This window comes from Brachyhypopomus gauderio, unplaced genomic scaffold (assembly GCF_052324685.1).
Source record: "Brachyhypopomus gauderio isolate BG-103 unplaced genomic scaffold, BGAUD_0.2 sc63, whole genome shotgun sequence".
In the NCBI taxonomy this organism is placed as follows: Eukaryota; Metazoa; Chordata; class Actinopteri; order Gymnotiformes; family Hypopomidae; genus Brachyhypopomus; species Brachyhypopomus gauderio.
In genome coordinates, this window is record NW_027506884.1 from 1,596,130 (window position 1) to 1,617,666 (window position 21,537).

Genomic DNA, 21,537 nt, shown 5'->3' on the forward strand with positions numbered 1-21,537 from the left:
CATTTATTAAGTATCTATGTTTATGGCTACTCAAAGGCAAGTGTTAAAACCAAGAAAATAAATAAAATTTGACATTCTTTATATATGCCTCATTTAGATCCAAATTTTAGATCTTTTGAATCTAAATAATCTACATGAGCCTTTTTATGACTGTAAGCAGTTATCCTTGCTAACCTACTGAAATGTGAAAATGTGAAATGTGCCATATTTTTGTCAATTGTGATTTTTACACCCCAATCGAAATTTGTTCTCCGCTTTTAACCCATCTGTGCAGTCAGAACACACACACTAGTAATTACTAGGGGGCTGTGGATCACACATGCCCAGAGCGGTGGGCAGCCCTAGCCCGGCGCCCAGTTGGGGTTAGGTGCCTTGCTCAAGGGCACCTCAGTCATGGCCTGTCTGGGAATCGAACCCACGACCCTCCAGTCACAAGACCAGTTCCCTAACCGCCAGGCCATGACTGCCCCCTACTGATCCTTAAATTACACACTACCACCCTTCTTGGTGTTAAAATGAATCAGAGGTGGACATTCCAGGTTCAGAAAGTAAAACTCCTTCCCAGGATTTTACTCAAGCTTACTGGATTTTCTAATTAGAGCAAGCCAGGTAAAATTCTGAGCCTGAGCAAAATCTTGGTGAAGACTTTTACTTTCTGAACCTGGAATGTCCACCTCTGAAAATGATGATGATAAAATTGTGGTGATAAAATTAAAAACCATTATATTCTTTATTCAGAATTCCATTCGCTTCCGTATATGAGCAACGTGCTGCTTGTGTAACAGTCAGGGGACCATGAACGCTTATCCCCCAAATAAACCATCCATGCTTTCATTACAGCACCCTGTTTCACTCCACATTTACTAGTCAACAGTAGAAAACTAATGTTATGTAGGTAGGCTGTTTTATTACTAGTTTTGTGTAAATTGTGACGATCATAGCAAGTTACATTAGCTTCCGGCTCTTTTTTGTGGAAGTTGTATTGACTGTCCTGTGCCAGCAGGAGAGGCTCAGGTATGGTGTAATCACATGAAACACTTAGCATAGCAAGATCTTCTATAGCATAATGCTCCTCGGAGGGTAATACTACTTGGACAATAAAGTTCAGCGGTCATAAAACTGTATATAACAATACAAGAAGTCACATTTAAACGATAATCCTCTACATTACAAAATAGATATTTATACAGTATACAGTTACAAAGCACTTTGTCTGGGCACTTTGTGATCTCTGAAACAGAAAGTTATCAGTGTGACATCAAAAGTGAACAAGTACCAACAGACTTAGACCAGTGGAAGGAATCTAAAAAGATTTCTCCAAAAGGCAATTCATTAACAAAAGCTGATAATATTCAGATTGTTCTAGACAGATCTGATATATAAAACAGAGACACACATTTGAACCAAGTTACAATTAAGAGCAAATGAGTTATTAGAATACACACATTTGGTGTCTATGAAATGTTTCCTGAAAAGTCATTTTACATGCCATGTCAATGAATACAGTAATATTTGAAAGCACAGTAAAATGGTACAAATGTTCACGGTTTAACTTCTTAAGCTTTTACAGTGACACAATTCAACCTTGAGCCCACACAATATCACCAAACACAATTTAATTTCATTGGCATGTCACTCAGAACACAGGCTCCTATGTACAAAATCAGTCAATCATGGCTTTTCTATATTAGTTGTTGAAAATCAAAAACAGCATGTTGTACAGCAGTACCAATACCTTGATGATAACACAGATGATTATGAATCATGACTTCTCACAAAACTAATAACGAACAGCATATTTAACAAGAGATTCTGCTCACTCCAGGCCCTAAACCAAACAAACAAACCAAAGACCCAAATAAAGTTACAACAATCTAAAAAGTACGCACCAAAAAGAAAAGTGGAGATGTATTTAATGTCGGATACAAGCAACAAACAGGGGTTTCAAAATGCCTGCACACATCTACGTTTATTTCCTAATATCTCTGGGCATCGTTTCAGTCGCAGGGTTGCTGCATCACTCTTTCATCTGTGCCACCCAAACTTCCTTTCTGCCGGGCTGCGTGGATATCAGAGCGGTCACATGTGTCCTCCGCAGCAACTGGACTTCTCCTTCTGGGACTCGATGTAATCGTGGATCTGGAACTTGGGCTCGTGGGGCAGCTCGGCCGCTCTGTGTTTCAGCTCCCTGCGATGGACAGACATGCACGCAGGAGAGCGCAATGAATGTGAAATCACCACTGAAACAATGAAAGACCGGTTTGACTGTGCACATGCTCAGATAACATTTCAGCATTTCTTTTACTCAAGTGTTGAAATTAATCATGTAAAACAATGTAAATGGGGAAATTGACATCTAAATGCTGCAGAATAAGAGGAACTTACAATAACTGCTTTACATAAACAAACAGACAAAATTTAAAATATATCAGACAAATCAAACATCAGAATTTATCAAATTTTCGGTGTCAGTTAAAACGTCAAGTGTTTGAAAATAAAAATATAGCCTGAAATTTCAATACAATTTTAAAAAGGAATGACAGCAATAACAAACGCAAATGTAGTGCTCTGTAAACATGGTGTCCTACCGCGCTATAGCATGGAAAGCGAGTTCCACGTTCACGCCGGTTTTTGCACTCGTCTCCATGAACGGAACTCCGTACTCCTTCAAACATCACAGGGTAGCACGGTTGTACATAGCAAAACAGCAAACAGCATCAATCTGTGAACGGTGTCTGAAAGCGGTTTCTAATTGCTCATATTCAAACATGACTCCAAAGTATTTATGTATAACGTGTTGTCCATGGTGTTGGTGTACGACGTTCAGGACAGCCTACCTTAGCCAGCTTCTGTCCTTCCTCCTGTTTGATGACTCGCTCGGCCGCCATGTCGGACTGCGTGAACATAAGTATTGATTGTTATTCAGGTGTTACTGCACATCCACTGCATTGATTGGTCAGTGGTCACCAACCCTATGACCCATGACCTAATATGTTGCATTTCAGTTCATGTGTATTAAACAAAACTGAATATAATGAAATACATTGGAACTGGTGAAGGCCCATTGGTTATGACACCCATTTTTAATACCAAATGCAGGTCAAATGTAGTTACTAATATAAATAACATTATTAATAAATTGGCATTGGGGCTGCACAATATGGACAAAAACACAATAATGTGATGGTCTTTCATCTTGTGTTTTTGTAATAGGTCATGTGATATATTGACACATGCAATGGCCCTATACACATTTCATATTCATCATCAGACTTTTACAACACACATTTAGAAACTACATCTGTCAGTCTTACAGAAATCATTTGTTTGTTTGTATCATGCTGTGATTCATCAACACCCACACATCACTTATCTGTTGTGTCTTTTAATGGTCAAGATACTTTTGGCACACATTTTTAAAATGCTGTGATTTCCTAGAAGGCTAATTTGCATATTGCAATCATATTGTGCAGCAGTAACTTTTTTTATTCATTATTGATTTTATTTTATTTTTTACAATATTCAGTCAACAGTGTGCTGTTGTGAATCACCAAATGGAGAAACACCATACTAGATTTAGAGAGAATGACAATAACAACAGAAATAATACATTATTTGGTGATTCTGTGTGTAGAAAACACTGAGTTGTTGAACAATGCCATCAGCATTCCACACTAGTAGGGTAGATGACACCTTAGTGGCATTGCTGATGTACAGGACACTATCAAAGCTACACATCATTCCAGACACTACCACCAGTAGCTCTTTACATTTATCCACAGGCTCTTCAACAACCTCAACCACCATATGGACACACACATCTTTGTACTTTTCTACACACATTTCCCCATTAGGGGGCACTGCTGCCATAAATGAGGCAAAATCCTCATTATTGCCATTATTTAAAAAGCAGTGCAACAATGTACCATATGTACAAATATAATTAGAATTAAAATGAAGCAATTTAAAAAATCCTGCATGAATCAATCCATGACATTGTTTTTACATTAATACATTTAATTAAAGATAAAACAGTCAACAGTTTGGTTTGACTGCATCTAAATGTGATTTGTTTTATGAACCATTCTTTCTTAAATAATATAGTCAGGAAAATAAAACGCTGTATTTATGTGAACACCAGAAGGTCATTAAGAAAACATGCTGACAGCTCCCATTATCACCACCAACCAGCTGCAACGCTGCAAATCCCTTAGACCCTCTGATTTAGAAGGAAAATAGATGGGAAAGGCCTCTGTAATGGCATTTTAGACATGCATGAGTCCATACTGCACAGTCCAGACAAATTAGCCATCTGAAAAAAATGAAGTCTGTTCTTTTAGCGGTGCTTATTTCATGGCCTGTACAAATAAAAGGACCATATGGAAATAAATGGTAATTAAGGAGCTTAACGTTTCACTAAAAGGATGTAGATTCAGTTCAGTGCCCCAAAGAGTTGCTTCTGATGGCTCTTTTATGGCGACTGACATTACATCCCTCTCAAAGTAGCATTTCTGAGTCATAATTACACATTTGACACATGTTTGGTGTCCACTTATAATTGTTTGCGAGTTTTACTTTCAGGAGACTGCTTATCTGTATGTCTTTGCTCCTCCCAGGAAGTCCCACTCACCTTGTTGCCAAGCAACATGATGACCACATCCTTCTGTGCATACTCATGAATTTCAGTCAACCAAGCCTGCGTGGTGACAGATGAAGAAAAGAAAAAACAACACGATGACATGAGGAGACAAACGAGAGTCGCCGTTTGAAAACAAACGCTTGCAGTTCAGCCGAGTGGCGTTGGGAAAAGAACATTGCTTTTCATTCGAACGCCACATAGGCAGAAACATGAGAAAGGTGCGCCTGCCTTACCCTGATGTTGTCGAAGGACGACTTCCTTGTGATGTCATACAGTAGTAGGAGAGCTAAAGGTGCAAGAACACAAAGTTCACCATTAATACCTCAAACACCACCATTCATTTCACCATTATAAAAGTCCATCACCCCCCCCATCACACCTGTCCTCCCCATGAAACAAACACAGAGCCGTGGTGTGTTTACCCTGTGCATCTCGGTAGTACGCGTGCGTGACACTGCGGAATCTCTCCTGTCCTGCTGTGTCCCAAATCTACAACAGACACAACGTGAATGAAAAAACATCAAACAAACACTCTAAAGGATCCCCTTGACAACAACAACAACAACATCTGATCCAGGAAATGATTTAAATACAGTATAAGTCCAAATGTAATTCTTATGTCATGTAATTATTCAGATCAACATCATTTGGAATATGAATGGGCAGAATAGCATCTCATGTAAATAGAAACCAAGATGTATTTGGCATGTTGATTTTGCTGTGCATTGACTGGATGAAGCCCTTCTCTGCTCAGGGAGAGAGAAGAGGTTGACTGAAAGTGCGAAAGCACCCTTCAAACTATGCCAAAGATAGCCAATGTTATGCAACAGCCAATTCACACTAATAACCTGAAGGTAGACAGAGGAGCAGACTGTACAGCTGTGTTTTAACAATGAGCATGTAGACTCCAGAATGCAAATTCCAGAATCCAGAATTAGCCACAGTTGCTAAATCATGGCTCCCCACAAATGAAATAACCAGCAAATCTGGATACATTTGAATGTTTGTGGAGCTGTCGGATAACTGCGTGGGCATTTCACTTCTTTCAAATGGAAAAGAAAAACAAAATTACAAAAGGTTTCCCACACTGTGTGAACCCTAAAAAAACAACCATATAACAGTGAACAGGTTTTTCTCGTTGTCCTGCATATAGAGTTGCAAGAAAACGGTCATTATAGTTAATGGTTATATGTACGTGTAGTACAGTGCAAGTAATGGAGAAACGGTCATCACCAACCTGAAGTTTGACCTTCATGTCATCCACCGTCACCACCTTGTTCTGAGAAACCAGAAAAAGGAGATGCATGAAACATTCATAAAAAAAACTCAATGCTTCTTTGTTCTTGCACAATATGAGATTCGTGTTTGCAATTTTCCATTTGCAAGGATACAAAACTTGTAACAGTTTGTTATGTATGGAAGGCATGCATACACGCATACTTAAATGAGTCTCTCACGCTCAAATAAGTCTCTCACCAATTTATTCCTGCCAAAGCCAGAACCCTATGAAGCGCTTCTGTCTGATAAGACTTCGTTAACACAGGGGAGAAGAAAATGGCCGTCAGAAATACCAAAGCAGCTCCCTCTTCATCTCCTGGAGACATGTCTGGTTAGCATGTGGCGTGTTTTTGTGAACAAAATGTTTCAAAATTACACCATCTGCCCTGAAAACATGACGCTTAATAAATCATTTCACACATTACTGCCAAAAGGCCCAGTGAACTTGACAAAAACACTCCAACAGCCGTGAGTTGTTACAGCGCCTACCGGTGATGAACTGTTAGTGGTGATGATCAACGTAAAAAACATGAGCGTCTTGTCAACATGCAGATTCGGTAAGGTGATACAAATTATAACACACTCACTCACTCCATCGAAGTATTAACCAACTTCCTTGATTTGCCCTGTTGCACAGTAGAACTAGATAGCGCATCTCCAGTAGAACTAGATAGCGCATCTCCAGTAGAACTAGATAGCGCATCTCCAGTAGAACTAGATAGCGCATCTCCAGTAGAACTAGATAGCGCATCTCCAGTAGAACTAGATAGCGCATCTCCAGTAGAACTAGATAGCGCATCTCCAGTAGAACTAGATAGCGCATCTCCAGTAGAACTAGATAGCGCATCTCCAGTAGAACTAGATAGCGCATCTCCAGTAGAACTAGATAGCACATCTCCAGTAGAACTAGATAGCACATCTCCAGTAGAACTAGATAGCACATCTCCAGTAGAACTAGATAGAACATCTCCAGTAGAACTAGATAGAACATCTCCAGTAGAACTAGATAGCGCATCTCCAGTAGAACTAGATAGAACATCTCCAGTAGAACTAGATAGAACATCTCCAGTAGAACTAGATAGCACATCTCCAGTAGAACTAGATAGAACATCTCCAGTACAACTAGATAGCGCATCTCCAGTAGAACTAGATAGCGCATCTCCAGTAGAACTAGATAGCGCATCTCCAGTAGAACTAGATAGCGCATCTCCAGTAGAACTAGATAGCGCATCTCCAGTAGAACTAGATAGCGCATCTCCAGTAGAACTAGATAGCGCATCTCCAGTAGAACTAGATAGAACATCTCCAGTACAACTAGATAGCACATCTCCAGTACAACTAGATAGCACATCTCCAGTAGAACTAGATAGCACATCTCCAGTAGAACTAGATAGCACATCTCCAGTAGAACTAGATAGCACATCTCCAGTAGAACTAGATAGCACATCTCCAGTAGAACTAGATAGCACATCTCCAGTAGAACTAGATAGAACATCTCCAGTAGAACTAGATAGCACATCTCCAGTACAACTAGATAGCGCATCTCCAGTACAACTAGATAGCGCATCTCCAGTAGAACTAGATAGAACATCTCCAGTAGAACTAGATAGCACATCTCCAGTAGAACTAGATAGAACATCTCCAGTAGAACTAGATAGAACATCTCCAGTAGAACTAGATAGAACATCTCCAGTAGAACTAGATAGCGCATCTCCACTGAGACACGGTAACACTGCAAGAACGTTGACCTCAGTGGCATGTGTGATAAATCCAGAGTGAGGTTTGTATTCTAGATGTGCCATGTGTTCGTTTGGTCAAAATGTTGTTGAAATCACAACTTGTTCTCATAGGTAGAAATGTAATGATCTTTGACAAACACCTTCACAATTCACTGGAAGACATCTGTGACTTCACTCTCATAAACTGGCTCTAATGTCATGCGGTAAAATCTATTTGCTCAGTGCACCTTCTGCTCAGATGGTAACGACATCTATGAAATAACAAAGTGCACAAATTTATAAAAGGAAGTTCTAAATCGCACTGCATCTCAGACCACAATGAGACAGCTTGCTAGCAGGATGTACAACTCGCTAAAATGATTGCAACACCCATTTCTATACTTGTGCCTAGTTGGTATAGTGCACTGAGTTACAGTGCTGCTTCTCCTGTGGGGGACTGGGGGGGTCAAACCCCTATAGCCCGTGTCCCTGGGCGTGACTCCTACCAGTATGTTTTCCGACCTAAGTAACACGTACAAATGTGTAAATTGCTCCGGTTAAGAGCATTCTACCGAATATGTAAATGTAATGTCTTACTGGTGCATCTGATTGGTGCAGAGTTACCAAGTAGCCCATATGTCACATGACTCGTCAGCCACCCTTTCCGTGATTCACAACTGCTCAGTAAATGACCGCTGGCCCACTGTCAGGACGTTATTTGGGTGGGTACACAGCAGTGACACTAATATGTCAGTGGGTGCTGTGCTCATGTGAATGCATCAGGCACAGTGGTGCTGCTGAAAAGTGTCAGCATGGCCTACAAGCCAAAAATATCCAGCTAACAATGGTCTCATGCCCAGAACCCAAGCAGTAATGAGAAGTCAGAGCACAGCCAGCACAGATTTATGGCATGGTGACAGATAAACAGATAGAACCTGCATAAATGGAGTTCAAAACAGAACTGAGAAATATCTGGTTCCATGATGTTTCTGGTGTTACAGCGTCGTGGGAATAATAGCTGTAGACTTGAACCGTCCAATCACGCTCGATGTGCTTCGCGTTCTCTTGCTGCTCGGTGCACTTGCTAACTCGCACTTTACCCATTGTACTGCTTTTCTTGCACAGCAGGGCTGTCACGCCTACCCTGGAAATCCTCACTATCAAACAAAACTGAAAGGTCACCTTGGATTTTTATTATAAATTGGACAGCATACATAACCAAGACACTCGCTGAGATCCAGCTTCACTCACAAATGATTAACCACTGCCTAATGTCAAAACCAGCTGAGGTCTGGTAGTCATTCATACACCCAGAGTCCAATTTGAAATCACAAGCTGCCAACGATAAACAGAACTGTCCCAAAATCCAAAGCAAGTGTTCTAAAGTGTTAGATTGTTCATTTTGCCCAACCTGTTTTCCTTTGATTATATTTAAGGTGAACCATCTCCCCAGTGGTATTTACAATGTAAATGTTTACAACCAGACTGAAGTACAGGTGGACCTGTGTGAATGTGAGTCTGACATCTGCTGTAGTTCAGGTCAGGGGGGCTGAGGAGTGGACACGTGTATCCTGGAAGGAGCATGGACCCCGTCACCCCTGCTCTAAATGACCAATCACACAGCATGACCATCGAAAACAGCATCAGTCAAACTGAATTCCTCCTCAATGGAAACGTAGCAAATAGCATTTCCTTGGACACCTGGTTAAAGACATCACATAGCACAATTAAAATTGGTTTTGAATGAAAACATGTATGTACGTACATGTAATGGGGTTGTGAGATGAGAAAAGTTCAGAATGTTGATGTGCATGGGTGAAGAATAGCAAATTCAATACAATATAATACAATACAATAAAACTGCTACCAAATCAATCAATATATATATATACACATCACTTCTATTAAATAAACATTATAAATCTTTCAATGCCTTATTTAAGATTTCGTGGAAACAATTTAATGATGAGTTGATGCACTTATTGAAGCATATATTGATGACGATCTACATTACAACGATAAAGATATATTTACATAGTTATTGATGGAAATAGATGTACCAAATCATTTCTTATAGCAGAAATGACTGCAGTGAATGGAGGCTGGGTTGGACTGTGGCTACATTGCAGGTGCCTGTATGGTAGAAGCCGTTCTGAGGAAACTTCATCTACTTGGGTATAGCTACAACGTTCAGGTCCATAATGAAACCATCACATCTGACATGACTCAAAACATTTAGTCCTGCTTCAAGCATCCAAAAACACCCCAGAAGATGAAGGTTTGCAGTTACACTATATGGAGTGTGTCACATCTCTCACACACGTTCCTTCCCAACGTGTTCGTTAACTGCAGCGATGGTCAGTGGCTTCACTGGTGAGCTGGCTGTGTACACAAGCTTCAGGCCACCACTCGTTACCCCTCACTACAGATCGAAACCATGATGCAATTTGTCGAAATGGCTGGTGGTTGTTTGCAACCTACCATTAAACCACAGAAGAGGAAGAAGCGGAAGACAAATGAGTAGGAGGAGGTTTCTTTGGCAACTGTCCCCGGCAGGGCCAGGCAGGGCCAGGCAGGGCCAGGGTCTTATCTGCTTCTTTAAAGCAGAGTTCAGTCTCGCTCCTCAAACCAAAAGGACAACAATTCTAACCTTATTTTAGTTATTGCAGAAACCATAAAGCTGTTCTCAAGGCCTAACCCTAACTTTAAAGGCCCAATAAGTTGGGTTTTGTGATGATGATGATGTTTACAGCTGTTTTGCATATTACTGCCTGGCAACTATCCAAATATCTTATCAGGATACTGGGATGAGGAACATCCATCGCTGCTGTCTGTCCAGCTCACACACAACTCAATTCTTCTTAACATTTCACCAGCCATTAAAGGGAAATTCTGCTCGCTGCACTGTTAATCAGAACACATTCTAAAAAGTGAACCTCTCCACTCAAGACCTGTTCCAGCTCATCAATTAGTTGTAATTGGTTTCCATTTTTTCTCCAGCAGCAGCAACGGTGAATGTGACGGACCTGTTCTCTGGGCTCCCACACACCCACATGCTGAGTAACTGCTACAAGGACGTGCTCCCGGAATAGAGCTGCCATGTCCCAGTGAACCACTGCAGCTTGGCCATTCAGCAATTACCAAGAAAAAAAAAAGAAACACACAAAAAAAAACAGCCCAGCTGCCTCCACATTCCACAAACAGGAAGATAAACCAGGACAACTTGGTACGACGTTGGGGACCGTTAATTAGAACCTAGTAATAGGATCAGGATGGACTCAAACCTCTCACTTCTTCTGTTAAACTCCGTGTTTGCCGATATGTCCCGGATCTAAACGTTGGGCTATGTGTGTCCAGTCCAACCTGTTGAACTTCGTAATGGAAACCACCCTCTATTGACATACACTTGCATTTCTACTCCCAAGCCAACAATATGATCAAACAATGGCAAATTTTAAATAATAGGGTTTGGTTTCAGCATAACAGCAGATATACAACAGGACATGCTAACGATTATAATGGATAATTCAGCATATAAAGTCTGGCTGCAGGTAGACAGTAGATAAATGTTTACCAAGACAAAATGTAATTTTCCATGGAACAAACGCTACATGGTGTAAAACTATTATTAATGAAGAACTCCGAAATCGAATGTTTTGTTTTCAAATGAATTACATGAACAAATTACAGTCGTGGGATGTGAACAAAAGACTAGATCTTCATGTTTCAGTTAGTAAAAAACTGATTAACTACCGATGCATCAAATAGTTATCCAAAAAGTGATCGAATGTTACTGTATGCTTTTCATTTGTTGGGAGATATGACATGAAGCCCCACCTTCCCCCAAGAGGGTACTTTAACCAGCTTGAGTTCTACTGGGCTTGCTGCTCAATCACAACCTTAATGGCTTCAACAGAAAAACACTTTGATTGATCTGACTCACCAACCCAGTCGTGCACAGTCACTTTTAAATATAATTCTCTCTCTCTCTCTGTGTGTGTGTGCGCATCTGTCTCTCTACATATTATGTAGATCCTGATCCTATTTATCTGTCTTCATTTCTGTCTCAAGTCACAGCTATGGGCTCTGTTGTATATACTGTATTGTCTTCTTGAAATGTTATGTAAATGTCATGTTCAATGGTTTGTGTGTGATTGGAGTATTTATGCTGCCCCCCCCACCACCTCCACTCCCCACTTACAAACCACAGATTTCCATTTATCCATTCAAGCTTCCCCCCACCTCTCTTATTATTTGTTAGTCTTTGTGTCCTGTCAGCATTGTGTGTGTCACACATGTACGCATGTAGTGTATACATGAGTACTGAATGCCGCATATGGCTGTTGTGACAATATATGTAAATATGGTTGCGATGATGATATCTACAAGAGAACCGCGGCTGATGCACAGAGCACGACTCCTCATTTAAATGTTGCTAGATCAATCTTACAGGCCAATATTTGATAAATAGATGCCATATGCTTCACTGTCCAAACATGCAGTCTAGATGTTTGTGTCTAAAATCACATGTTGTAGAACTGCACCCCGCAGAGCAGATCCTTGGAGCAGTTGAGATGTATCTGTGCCCTGTGGCACACTGATGATGATTTGGGCGGAGGTGTGAGTTGGGTTCAGGCAAACCTTTTACATTACCGCCCTCATGGAGCTTTAAGAGACACACTGGCCCGTTGGTGGACATTTTGTGCTCTCTGTACTGGCTGATCCCACACCTGTGACATGCAGAGACCCGCGGTCCAAATTAAATGCAACAAGCATAACGTGGGCAACCAGAGACCCCTGCAAGAGTACAGTAGTCATAGCGCTCCAGTACAGTCACTTGCCCAATAATATGTGTGTGCGCAACAACACGGTGGTCAGCACGCAGGTCAAACACTGGATGTGTTTGCTTCTTGCTCACCCTAAAGTCTATTCCCACGGTGGCTATGAAGTTGCCTCCAAGAAAGGCACCGTCTTTAAAGCGCACGAGGATGCACGTCTTCCCTACAGCCGAGTCTCCCAGGAGCATCACCTACACGTGTTAGGGTCAGAGAAAACTGTTAGGGCTACATTCATTTAACTCCTGAAAGTGAATTACACGTCCACTTACATTGTGGACAACTATACACCAAGTCTCACGCACATCACGCACGTTGTCTGTAGGAGGCCACGAGAGACTGAGTGATTCATCCACCGGAATTTCGAATGGCAAAATTTGCATTTCACATCGCGAATTTTCAATATATAGCAGATTTGCATATTATTTCTGTTGTGTGTTTAGGCTCAGCTATTTGGAACATGTAAATTCTGACCGTTGCGATCCAACAGGGTCGTTTTTAGAGGGATTTGAACTCAATAGAAAATCTATAAAAGTCCACAAAAAGTCCACGTACTAGAAAATAATTCTGCAGTTTATCAGAAAAGAGACTTGGCGTGTCTGCAGCTGTAACTACAAACTGAGCTGGGTGATTCAGAGGAAACCTCAAGGCATCCCGCCCTCAGTAAATATTTCTGACCGTCAAAGAAAAAGTTGTGTTTGAGATCAAATAACACCTGCTGAAGCATAAACTACAGAAAAGCGCGTTGTTTCAATAGATGGTGAACTTTAACCTCGAGCAACACTGGCGGAAAAACCCTATACAATTTATACAAGTCTGAAATCTGAGAATGATTATTAGTGTATTATATCTAATTCTAAAAAGTGTTCGATGTTCCTTGCAAAGGACGTCTGGCTACCACGTTATACAAATACGGAAAATACTTATTTAAAAAGAGGCACAAGAATAAGAATAAGCTACATACATACCTTGAAAGAAATGTCAAAATACTCATTAACTGAAGCACATCTTTCCAGTACATTTCTCGACGTTCCATTTTTGACCTCATTTTCCGTCAGTGACGCTTTTTTAATGGACATTGTGGACACAAATAACTACAAGGACGTAGATCTGTGGATCTGATCAGTTCCCCAACAGTGAGTGAATCCAGCTGCCAGGCGCAATGTGCCCATCAACAATTACATACTGCTGCTAAACGAGCCAAGAGCCCAGCTCAAGTGATCAGTGATCAGAACAAAAGCACGTGTGTCGGGTCCAACTTCCAGAGACGTCCGTCCCTTCAGATGGAGAGATTAGACGCTCCTGCGAGCGACCGTAACCGCCCAGACACTCCGATCCAGCCGGGCTCGGTTCCGCCCCATCACTCCGGCGCTGAAGCAGTAAACGTCGCTGTTATCATCTCTCTTTACCTCTAACCGTCATCGGGGCAGAAATGCGCTCTCCTCACGGAACCGAACCGGACGGCAACAGGCTCGAGTCACACGCGACAGGTGGCATGATGGAGAAGAAGGAGGAGCCCGTCAAATGGAAAAACACGTCAAAACGAACCGGAAAACGCGATGCGAACCGAAGAAAACGTCGGAACCGGAAAGATTTCGGGTGTTTGACACTACGGGTTGTACCGTCCGTTCAGTTTATTTTTCGAATTAATTTGTAATTCGTTAAAAGCCGCTTTCAAATGAAGATTTGCAACGTTGAGCTTGTTGCATTGTGTACAATGATATAATGAGATTCAGGTGTGCAGATGGAGACCAGAACCGGTCCGTGAAACATTAACTCATATTTACCGACAGCATCATAAAAAGTTACTTAAATTAAGTTTGTCAAACTGCTGCCACGGTTCAGAAGGTGTCCATATCGTTTCCTAAGAGTTTGTCTCCCCCCTCTGTCCAAGAACTTGATTTGAAGTGTGTGTGTACGAACCCGTCCACGCCAACACGAGTCTCATTAAAGTCTCCACGGGGTTCGTCTGGCTCGGTCGCACGTTGTTGGAATGATTTTGCTTCTGAAACGTGTATTCGTACAAGGACATCCACCAGAACTGGGTTTCCCAACAGCATCGTAACACAAGGTTCATCTTTAATTGGTAGCTCGATTATTAGAATGAACGCTCTGCTATTTAAGGAGATCTTAACACCACTGGTCCTTTAGACCCGCCTCAGTTCGGCAATTCTGCTGTTGATTTCATAAATCATCTCGGTTCCTTTCAAGAAAATCCCATTTTATTTCGCTAAGTCCTTCTTTCTTCCCATATATACGAACTGAGAAGGTATGTTGTCACAGTTCTCGCTGAGTTTTCATCTTTTCACACAGTAGATCTTCTCACCATGAGAGGGGGGGGGGGGGGGTGCTTATGACTTATGCTTATTGAACGAAAGTCATCTGTATCGCCTACTGTTTACCACAGATTGTTGTTTCTAAACAGCTGGTTTATACAATTAATTCTGGAAATTTAAAATCGTATTAAACAAACAGACAAGGTGTGATTACAAAAGCCAATTCGACACTCCTGCCTTGTCGTCCACCTTTAAAATGTGGGCGTTGCCCAAAGTCCCTTCATCCAAAACAAGCTCTTATCCAGCTGAGCCCGGAGATGCTTCTACAATTATAACTATTCCGTAGTAACCTTGTCATTTATCCTGCTATCATAATCAGACACCCAGCCTTTACCTCAATACTGAGCCCCCAGTCCATGTTATGAATTTAAATAGGCAGCGATTGGCAGAAGCGCCCCCAGAAGGCCATCACTGAATGGTGCTGTTTTCTCAGTATTATTACACTCTGGCAAATCCTCAGGAGGTTTTCATGCCAGTGCTAACAGAAAGCAATCACTGTACACATCACCATTCTGTATTTGATTGCAGTTTTCTTTACAGTGATTACACACAACAGAACTCAGATCAGGTGGGAGCAGTTTGGCTTTCCATAGCCACTGACATTCCTAAATTCCCCCTTAAAAAACCCAAAATCCAGTACTATGAGCTAATGGGAGTTTAGATCTTATCTCTGATAGCACTCTTGCCCCATAGTGCGAAGTCATTACACGTAGTGGTGCTTGACTTTGAGGGCCACAGTGCTGTAGTGTCAGGACGAATACTCACCGTGAAGCCAATGCCAACGGTGGCAGAGAAGGAACCGGGGATGAATTTGCCCTGGTCGAACTGCACCAGTAGCGAGGTCTTCCCAACTCCACTGTCTCCAACCAGTATGGTCTGTGCCAAACAGAAATCACCCAGATGAATAACAGCATGTTGACCAAGACGTTAGCAGGGACGAAACCAGTTTTGATTTTGACATAAGGGTCTTTGTTTTTGACTGTCCTGGGAATTTATTCTATTTATCTGGGACAAAAGATGTCCTGCTTTTTATTAGACTTGCTTGTTTACTGGATATATTCTGAAATATGTATTGTTACGCTGTGTGCTGATATGAAGCTGGCTGTGTCTTATGCCTTCACGTGTGATCTAACTCATATCATGAGTGTCCATCTCTTTGGCCTACTGACTGTCCAGTTACATGTGTTAGTGATTCTGGGTGAATAGTAGGTGCTTGCGAGTATCTGGGGTTTTAGTGAGCCTAAGGTTCTGTTGTCTTGGGAGAAAAGAGCGAGATCTTAAGATGTCACCAACAGATTTGTTAAGGTCAGAATCATCAGCTTGTCACTTGAAGTAGGAGAGCGATGAGGTCTGGTTTCCACAACACTCTCACTGAAGCGTCACACACTGACTGGGCGTAAATTCTGAGTTTGCTGTCACGTACTGTAGCTCACACTTGTTAAACAAAATGCTCCTTCAATCTTTCTCTCTGTGTATCTCTTTGTCTCTGTCTGTCTCTCTCTCTCTCTCTCCCCCTCTCTCTCTCTATGTCTGTCTCGCTCTTCCTCTTTCTGTCTCCCACAGCACTGGCACCTCAGATAAATATCGCTCCCTATCCCACCGGGTCACGTTCTAAGCTCAGCAGAAAGCACAAGCTCTACGTGGGTGTGATCTGGTTCCTGTTGCCATGGTTATTCCGCCTGCAAGCAGCCGCTGTTCGGCAGGCGTGCTCTCCCGCTGACGTTCGTCACCTCCGGCCAGTGGGCTCAGCTCCGTGCAGCCTTATCTGTCATCTCCACAATGCCTTTTCCGCCCTTACAAGCAACACACGCTTTCAGCTCTCAGATCTGACATCTCCTCTAATCCCCACAGAGTAGGAGTTGCATTTCTTCGGCGGAGAGATTATGTTATTTTTGGCGACTCCTCGGGTTCTGTTTGAACTGGTGTCGTTTTGCCACGGGTGCGGTTCACGGATGTTTAAAGTGGCAAGGTGGGCCGTTGGAAGCAGGGACAGAGACGGGGGTGGTGCTGTCAACGTGTCTTCAAGGTTGGGAAGAGGCTCTCAGTGGCTGAACATGAAAACATCAGTGTCTTCTGAGCCCCTCCGAGGTGTCTCCACTGTGCGCATCACACAACAGTAAGTGCCAAGATCTGCGTGGTCACAGGAGCCCACCACGAATACCACTGGCATCCACACTCCATTAGTTTGCTGTATCAGACTGAACTTTGATACCATTCACAACCCTCATCTTTCACTTAGCAGTGGGCGGGGAACGCAAGAGCAAAGCACTGACTGGTGGGGGAGGGGGAGGACTGGCTGGTTACCATAGCAGCACGTCAGACCTCCAGCACAGAGATTTCTTAATTTTAGTACTCCGTCACATAAACATAACAAGCGGGTTCACATTGAGCAGCTGATGGGGACCATTGTCCCGTGTTACTCCCTCCTATGGAAATTCCACATTTGGGAGACGTTCCATTGTAGCTAATGAACGTCTGTCTCCTGCATAATCCCTACAGACCTAATGAGTCATCACACAGCACTGTTTGCAGACGTCACCCGGAAACTAAACAGAAGTATTTAGTAAAAGGTGGCTTGGTGATTGTTTTCTTAGACCATTTGCTGTGACCTCAACCTTAAGCTCACGGGGATGTGATATCTCTCATGGTGTAATGGGAGCGTCACTGGACTGCTAAATGAATTACAAAGACTGGATCAGAGCACAATAATAGGTTTGGCTTGAAATGACATTTTGGTTGTTCTCTAGCAGACGCAGACCAATCTATGTTCAGTGTAATAAAAGCCAACCAGATGAGTCTGTGCTCTATTATTTGACCTTTAAAAAAATACTTTTTATAAGACATGAAATGTTAGGCAAGGCCAACCATACACAGAAGGAACATGTATGTCATCTTTTAGATGTACATGTGAGTGAAGCCATCCAGTGTTGTTTCAGCAGCATGATGGACAGGCTGGTGTAGGGGGTCCACAGAGAAAACAAAACAAACATCTCAGACTTCTCTGAACAAACATTTCACAGATGAGGTGTTTGTTCATCTGTTTTTAGTATGAGCCCCTACACCAACCTTACCCATACATGTGGCCATGGAGAAACAGTCATTACAACATAAATGACAGAAGAACAGTTGAACAGTTAGTCATGTGTATCTCTACAACCCAGTGTATCCGTGTGCATTAACCAAGGTCTTATACCTTTACATCACCATGACATGGAGAGTCAATTACTGGAGATATAATTAGCAACAGTGATTTGCAGACGTATTTTACTGTGTACTCTGAAACAATGAACAAATGAATGCACTAACTGTCATGGTGGTGCTTAAGTGCTTTCAATGGTGTTAACTTAAATGCGCTTTGAAGAGACCGGTTCACCTGTTATTCTCAGAGGATAGTACAAGACTGTAAGTTAGTTAGACAGTTAGACAGATAGTTCATTCATAACTTCACATTATGGGTCATGAGTGTTATCATGGATGAGGTGTTGATGCTCCTCTTCCTCGTTTCTAGAGTGGTGACGGGTAAAGCTGAGACAGCCACCTTCATTTAATAGAAGATTCAATAAGGTAGTAGAGGACTTGTTTGGTTCAGCTTTGCAGGCTAGTGTCAGGGTTTTAAAGCTAATGCAGGTGTCGGCGTTAAGGCTCCTGTGGAGGGCAGGTGGCTGTGGAGTGATGGTGGAGATCTTCTGAAGGCTGAAGATAAGTGGTGTTGCTACAGTCTGGCTCAGCTGCCCAGACCTAAGAGCAGGGGGACACATGCCTGAAGATTGTGGCACCTGGGTGGTCTGTCTAGAGCAAAATCAGGGTGAGTCCTCCTCATACGGTACAGGACAAACCTGCAGGACTACATCAGGACTGCAACATGTTAGGAATAATGACTGCTTGTCCCAAACTACACCCAGGTTTTGTGCATTCTTAGAAGGAGTGGTCAAGATTTCATGGGGTCAGGGTGTTTTCAATAGAAATGACACTCTTACTGGGATTTAGCAGTCATTTGACATCCAGGAACTGATGTTGGGTCCTGACTATAAATAGATATACAGTTACTGTGTGATCTAGCAAGTACAAGTAAACAATTTTTACATTTCCTGACATACTGATACTATCATATTCTAGATATACTTCTTTCTCAACTGACCAGTTATACAATTTGGGCACTAGAATTCTGGCATGCTTGCATGCTAATTTGGTGGATATTACATACCAGATATCAAGGGTTCTGGCGTAGGTCAGTTTTACTTACAATTAAAACTGTTATGATCAGAATGCATTTTGTCATCATAGTTGTTTTCTGTTTACTTACCTGCAGGCAACTGATATGTCGAGTTAATGTCACGTTTTATAGCTTGTTGAACAAAAGTTATCTCTGATGTGAATGTTACATATATTAAAGAGGCTATTCAAGTACATATTTAGCATTCAGAATGAAACCAGCAGAAGAAAAAACTGGACTCGCTAACAAGTTTTGGTGTTTTAATTTCCATTTGGGTGTCCATGCATCAATCTACAGTCGTCCAAGTATTTTAGAGCACTTGATAGAAAAGGACCAGTTTTTCTAAAGATGGGAACGTGAAGTAAAGTACTTGTTTAAGAGGAAACCAGAGACTTACCCTGTCAAAGCTCTACAGTCATGATTTTGTTTGTCTTTTATGTATTTATTTCAAATTGAAAAATAAAAACAACATATATGAATATAAAATGTTTGTTTTCAAATAAAGTACATTTTAAGTGTGTATCTGAAAACTGGAATCACAAACTTAAAATATATTGATATAGTACCTAATATTATTTGTATATGATATTCATAAATATAAATTTGGCTTTTTAGAATGCACCAAGGAGTTCCCAAACATTTGGGGTTGTGGTTATTAGCATGCTACAGATTTGGAGTGTTGACTGTTAGGGTGTCACATTTCAGTTCTTTATATTTCGTTAAATCTCAAAAGAATCGATCAACAGTATTATTGTGCTATAATATTAATGTGAGATGCGATTCCCACCCCTTTTTACAGGCCTGTTTTACAGCTGTTCCCATGGCAAAAGAGTTGTGTGTGTGGTTTGAAAGAGCAAGCGATTTCTGTTTCCTTACACAGGCTCACAGTGTCATGCAACAGTGGTGATGAGTACCAGCATGGCTTGGCCGACTCTGAGCTGCTGCTTTCTGCTCAGCAATAAATGAAGGCTCTGTTTGCAGTAAATGTAGCTCTCTCTGTCCTTTACACATTCAAACGTTATCTCATCTTGAGAGCAGTGCCAGTTGTTAACTCATTATGCTCTATGAGACCTGCTCTCTGACTGTCAGGAAGCTTGTACTTAATGATGCAAAGTCACATTTTTTCACCACAATTATTAGATTTCCTATGTAGACAAGAGGGTTCAATTTGTGAATCCTTAATTAGGTTATTTGAATGTATTTGTTTGTAATACAATCAAACACATACATAATAAAATAAAATCCCACCTGTCATTGAGCTACTGCCAAGTTGCATCAGATGGAAAGTAAAGTATGTGAGTCACTGTTCTCACCCAAAAACACAACACAAAACTGTTAGAATGCACTCACTCACCAGCACTAATCATTACTGGCCCCTTACTCCTGAGGGTAAACACTTATTTACCCCCCCACCGAAAGACGCTTTTTGGTGATTGGTCACTTCCTGTTCCTGAACCTGCCAGCTAACTACCATGAGGGCAGTGTCCAGTCAGGACTTTGAGAGTGGAAAATGACAAATTGAGGAAGGCATGATTATTATGATTATCCCTTCATGCAGTCAATTAAAACTACCTCATTTATCCCTTACTGGTGAGATGCATAAGAGCATTCTCATTTGCATACTAATGTGAAACTTAGTTTATGTTTGTGAAATTGAGAGTTCATTCTCAATCTTGTTTAACAGCAGCTAAACACTTAGTGTAGACTTACGTTACACTGAATTAACTTAGTTATGAACATTAATGTACATGTAGGTTGCGTTACTAGTCAAGTTGTACAAGCTTAACAGTTACTGATGTTACAGTTACTCACCTTGTGTGTGAGTTCTTCGTCGTAAGTCACAGGGGTTGTGGAGTGGGTCTGATTGTACTCTGTGTCCGTGCCCATAACCGATGACCCATAAGCACTGTCAGGGTTAGGTGTCCCACCATGGTCCACAGTCTCAAATTCCGCGGTGAACTCCATCGCGACTGCACGTTCATGTGAAATGCTTCTTTTAGTGACTAACCGGGCTTTGATAGTCGCCGTGGCAACTTAGTTCCTCCTCCGCTCGCTGTCGCACGTTTGTGCTCTTTAGCGATGTTACTCCGCCCCGTTAGTCCCGTTTCTCATCTTTTTCACTTCCAAGCGATGCGAGTGGCAGGAATTAGACTTCGTGCAGATTCTATACACTTTTCAAAAGACACCCCTCACCCCTCACCACCACCACCCCGACGCCAACAAGATCACGAGGTGAAGATCCTACAGCGTTTGAGTTTGTCGACCTTAACGTGCGTACAACGTTCAGTACCTTGGATAGCGCTCTCAACCACAGCGCGACAATTCATTAATCCCTCGCATTTATTACATGGTTCCTTTAATCGAGTTCATATGGCTAAGATTAGTTGTTTTTGTACAAAGCCTGACACAAGTCATCGACTACAATATTTGTTTAAAACGGAATCAATGGAAACTACTTTTCGAGTTAAAGTAACCCCAAGTCAAGTCTGATAAAATAACAAATTATATAAAAACTAGT

General features: G+C 41.7%; 1 protein-coding gene across 4 annotated transcripts; it reads right to left on the reverse strand.

Moving 5' to 3' along the window:
• Positions 1-706: 706 nt before the first annotated feature.
• Positions 707-21,162, reverse strand: LOC143489571 (ras-related protein Rab-37). Of its 4 annotated transcripts, XM_076988681.1 has the most exons (10): positions 20,832-21,150; positions 15,572-15,682; positions 12,554-12,664; positions 5,877-5,918; positions 5,062-5,128; positions 4,873-4,925; positions 4,631-4,696; positions 2,838-2,894; positions 2,589-2,665; positions 707-2,188 (listed from the first exon to the last, which is right to left on the reverse strand). In XM_076988681.1, the coding sequence occupies exons 1-10, from the start codon at positions 20,982-20,984 to the stop codon at positions 2,080-2,082; spliced, it is 846 nt and encodes a 281-aa protein (XP_076844796.1). In that variant the 5' UTR covers positions 20,985-21,150; the 3' UTR covers positions 707-2,079. The 4 variants fall into 4 exon arrangements, with proteins under 4 accessions (XP_076844796.1, XP_076844797.1, XP_076844800.1 ...); XM_076988682.1 differs by lacking the exon at positions 12,554-12,664 and having other exon boundaries at positions 20,832-21,162; XM_076988685.1 differs by lacking the exons at positions 15,572-15,682; positions 20,832-21,150 and adding an exon at positions 14,394-14,545.
• Positions 21,163-21,537: the final 375 nt, after the last annotated feature.

What these genes read in the sequence shown, in the direction of transcription:
- LOC143489571 (XM_076988681.1), bottom strand. Translation starts at nt 20,984, where the DNA reads ATGGAGTTCACCGCGGAATTTGAGACTGTGGACCATGGTGGGACACCT. An exon ending in ACGAAGAACTCACACACAAG is followed by an intron (nt 15,683 to 20,831) that starts GTGAGTAACTGT and finishes TGTTTGGCACAG; the next exon opens with ACCATACTGGTTGGAGACAG. An exon ending in CCGTTGGCATTGGCTTCACG is followed by an intron (nt 12,665 to 15,571) that starts GTGAGTATTCGT and finishes TAACACGTGTAG; the next exon opens with GTGATGCTCCTGGGAGACTC.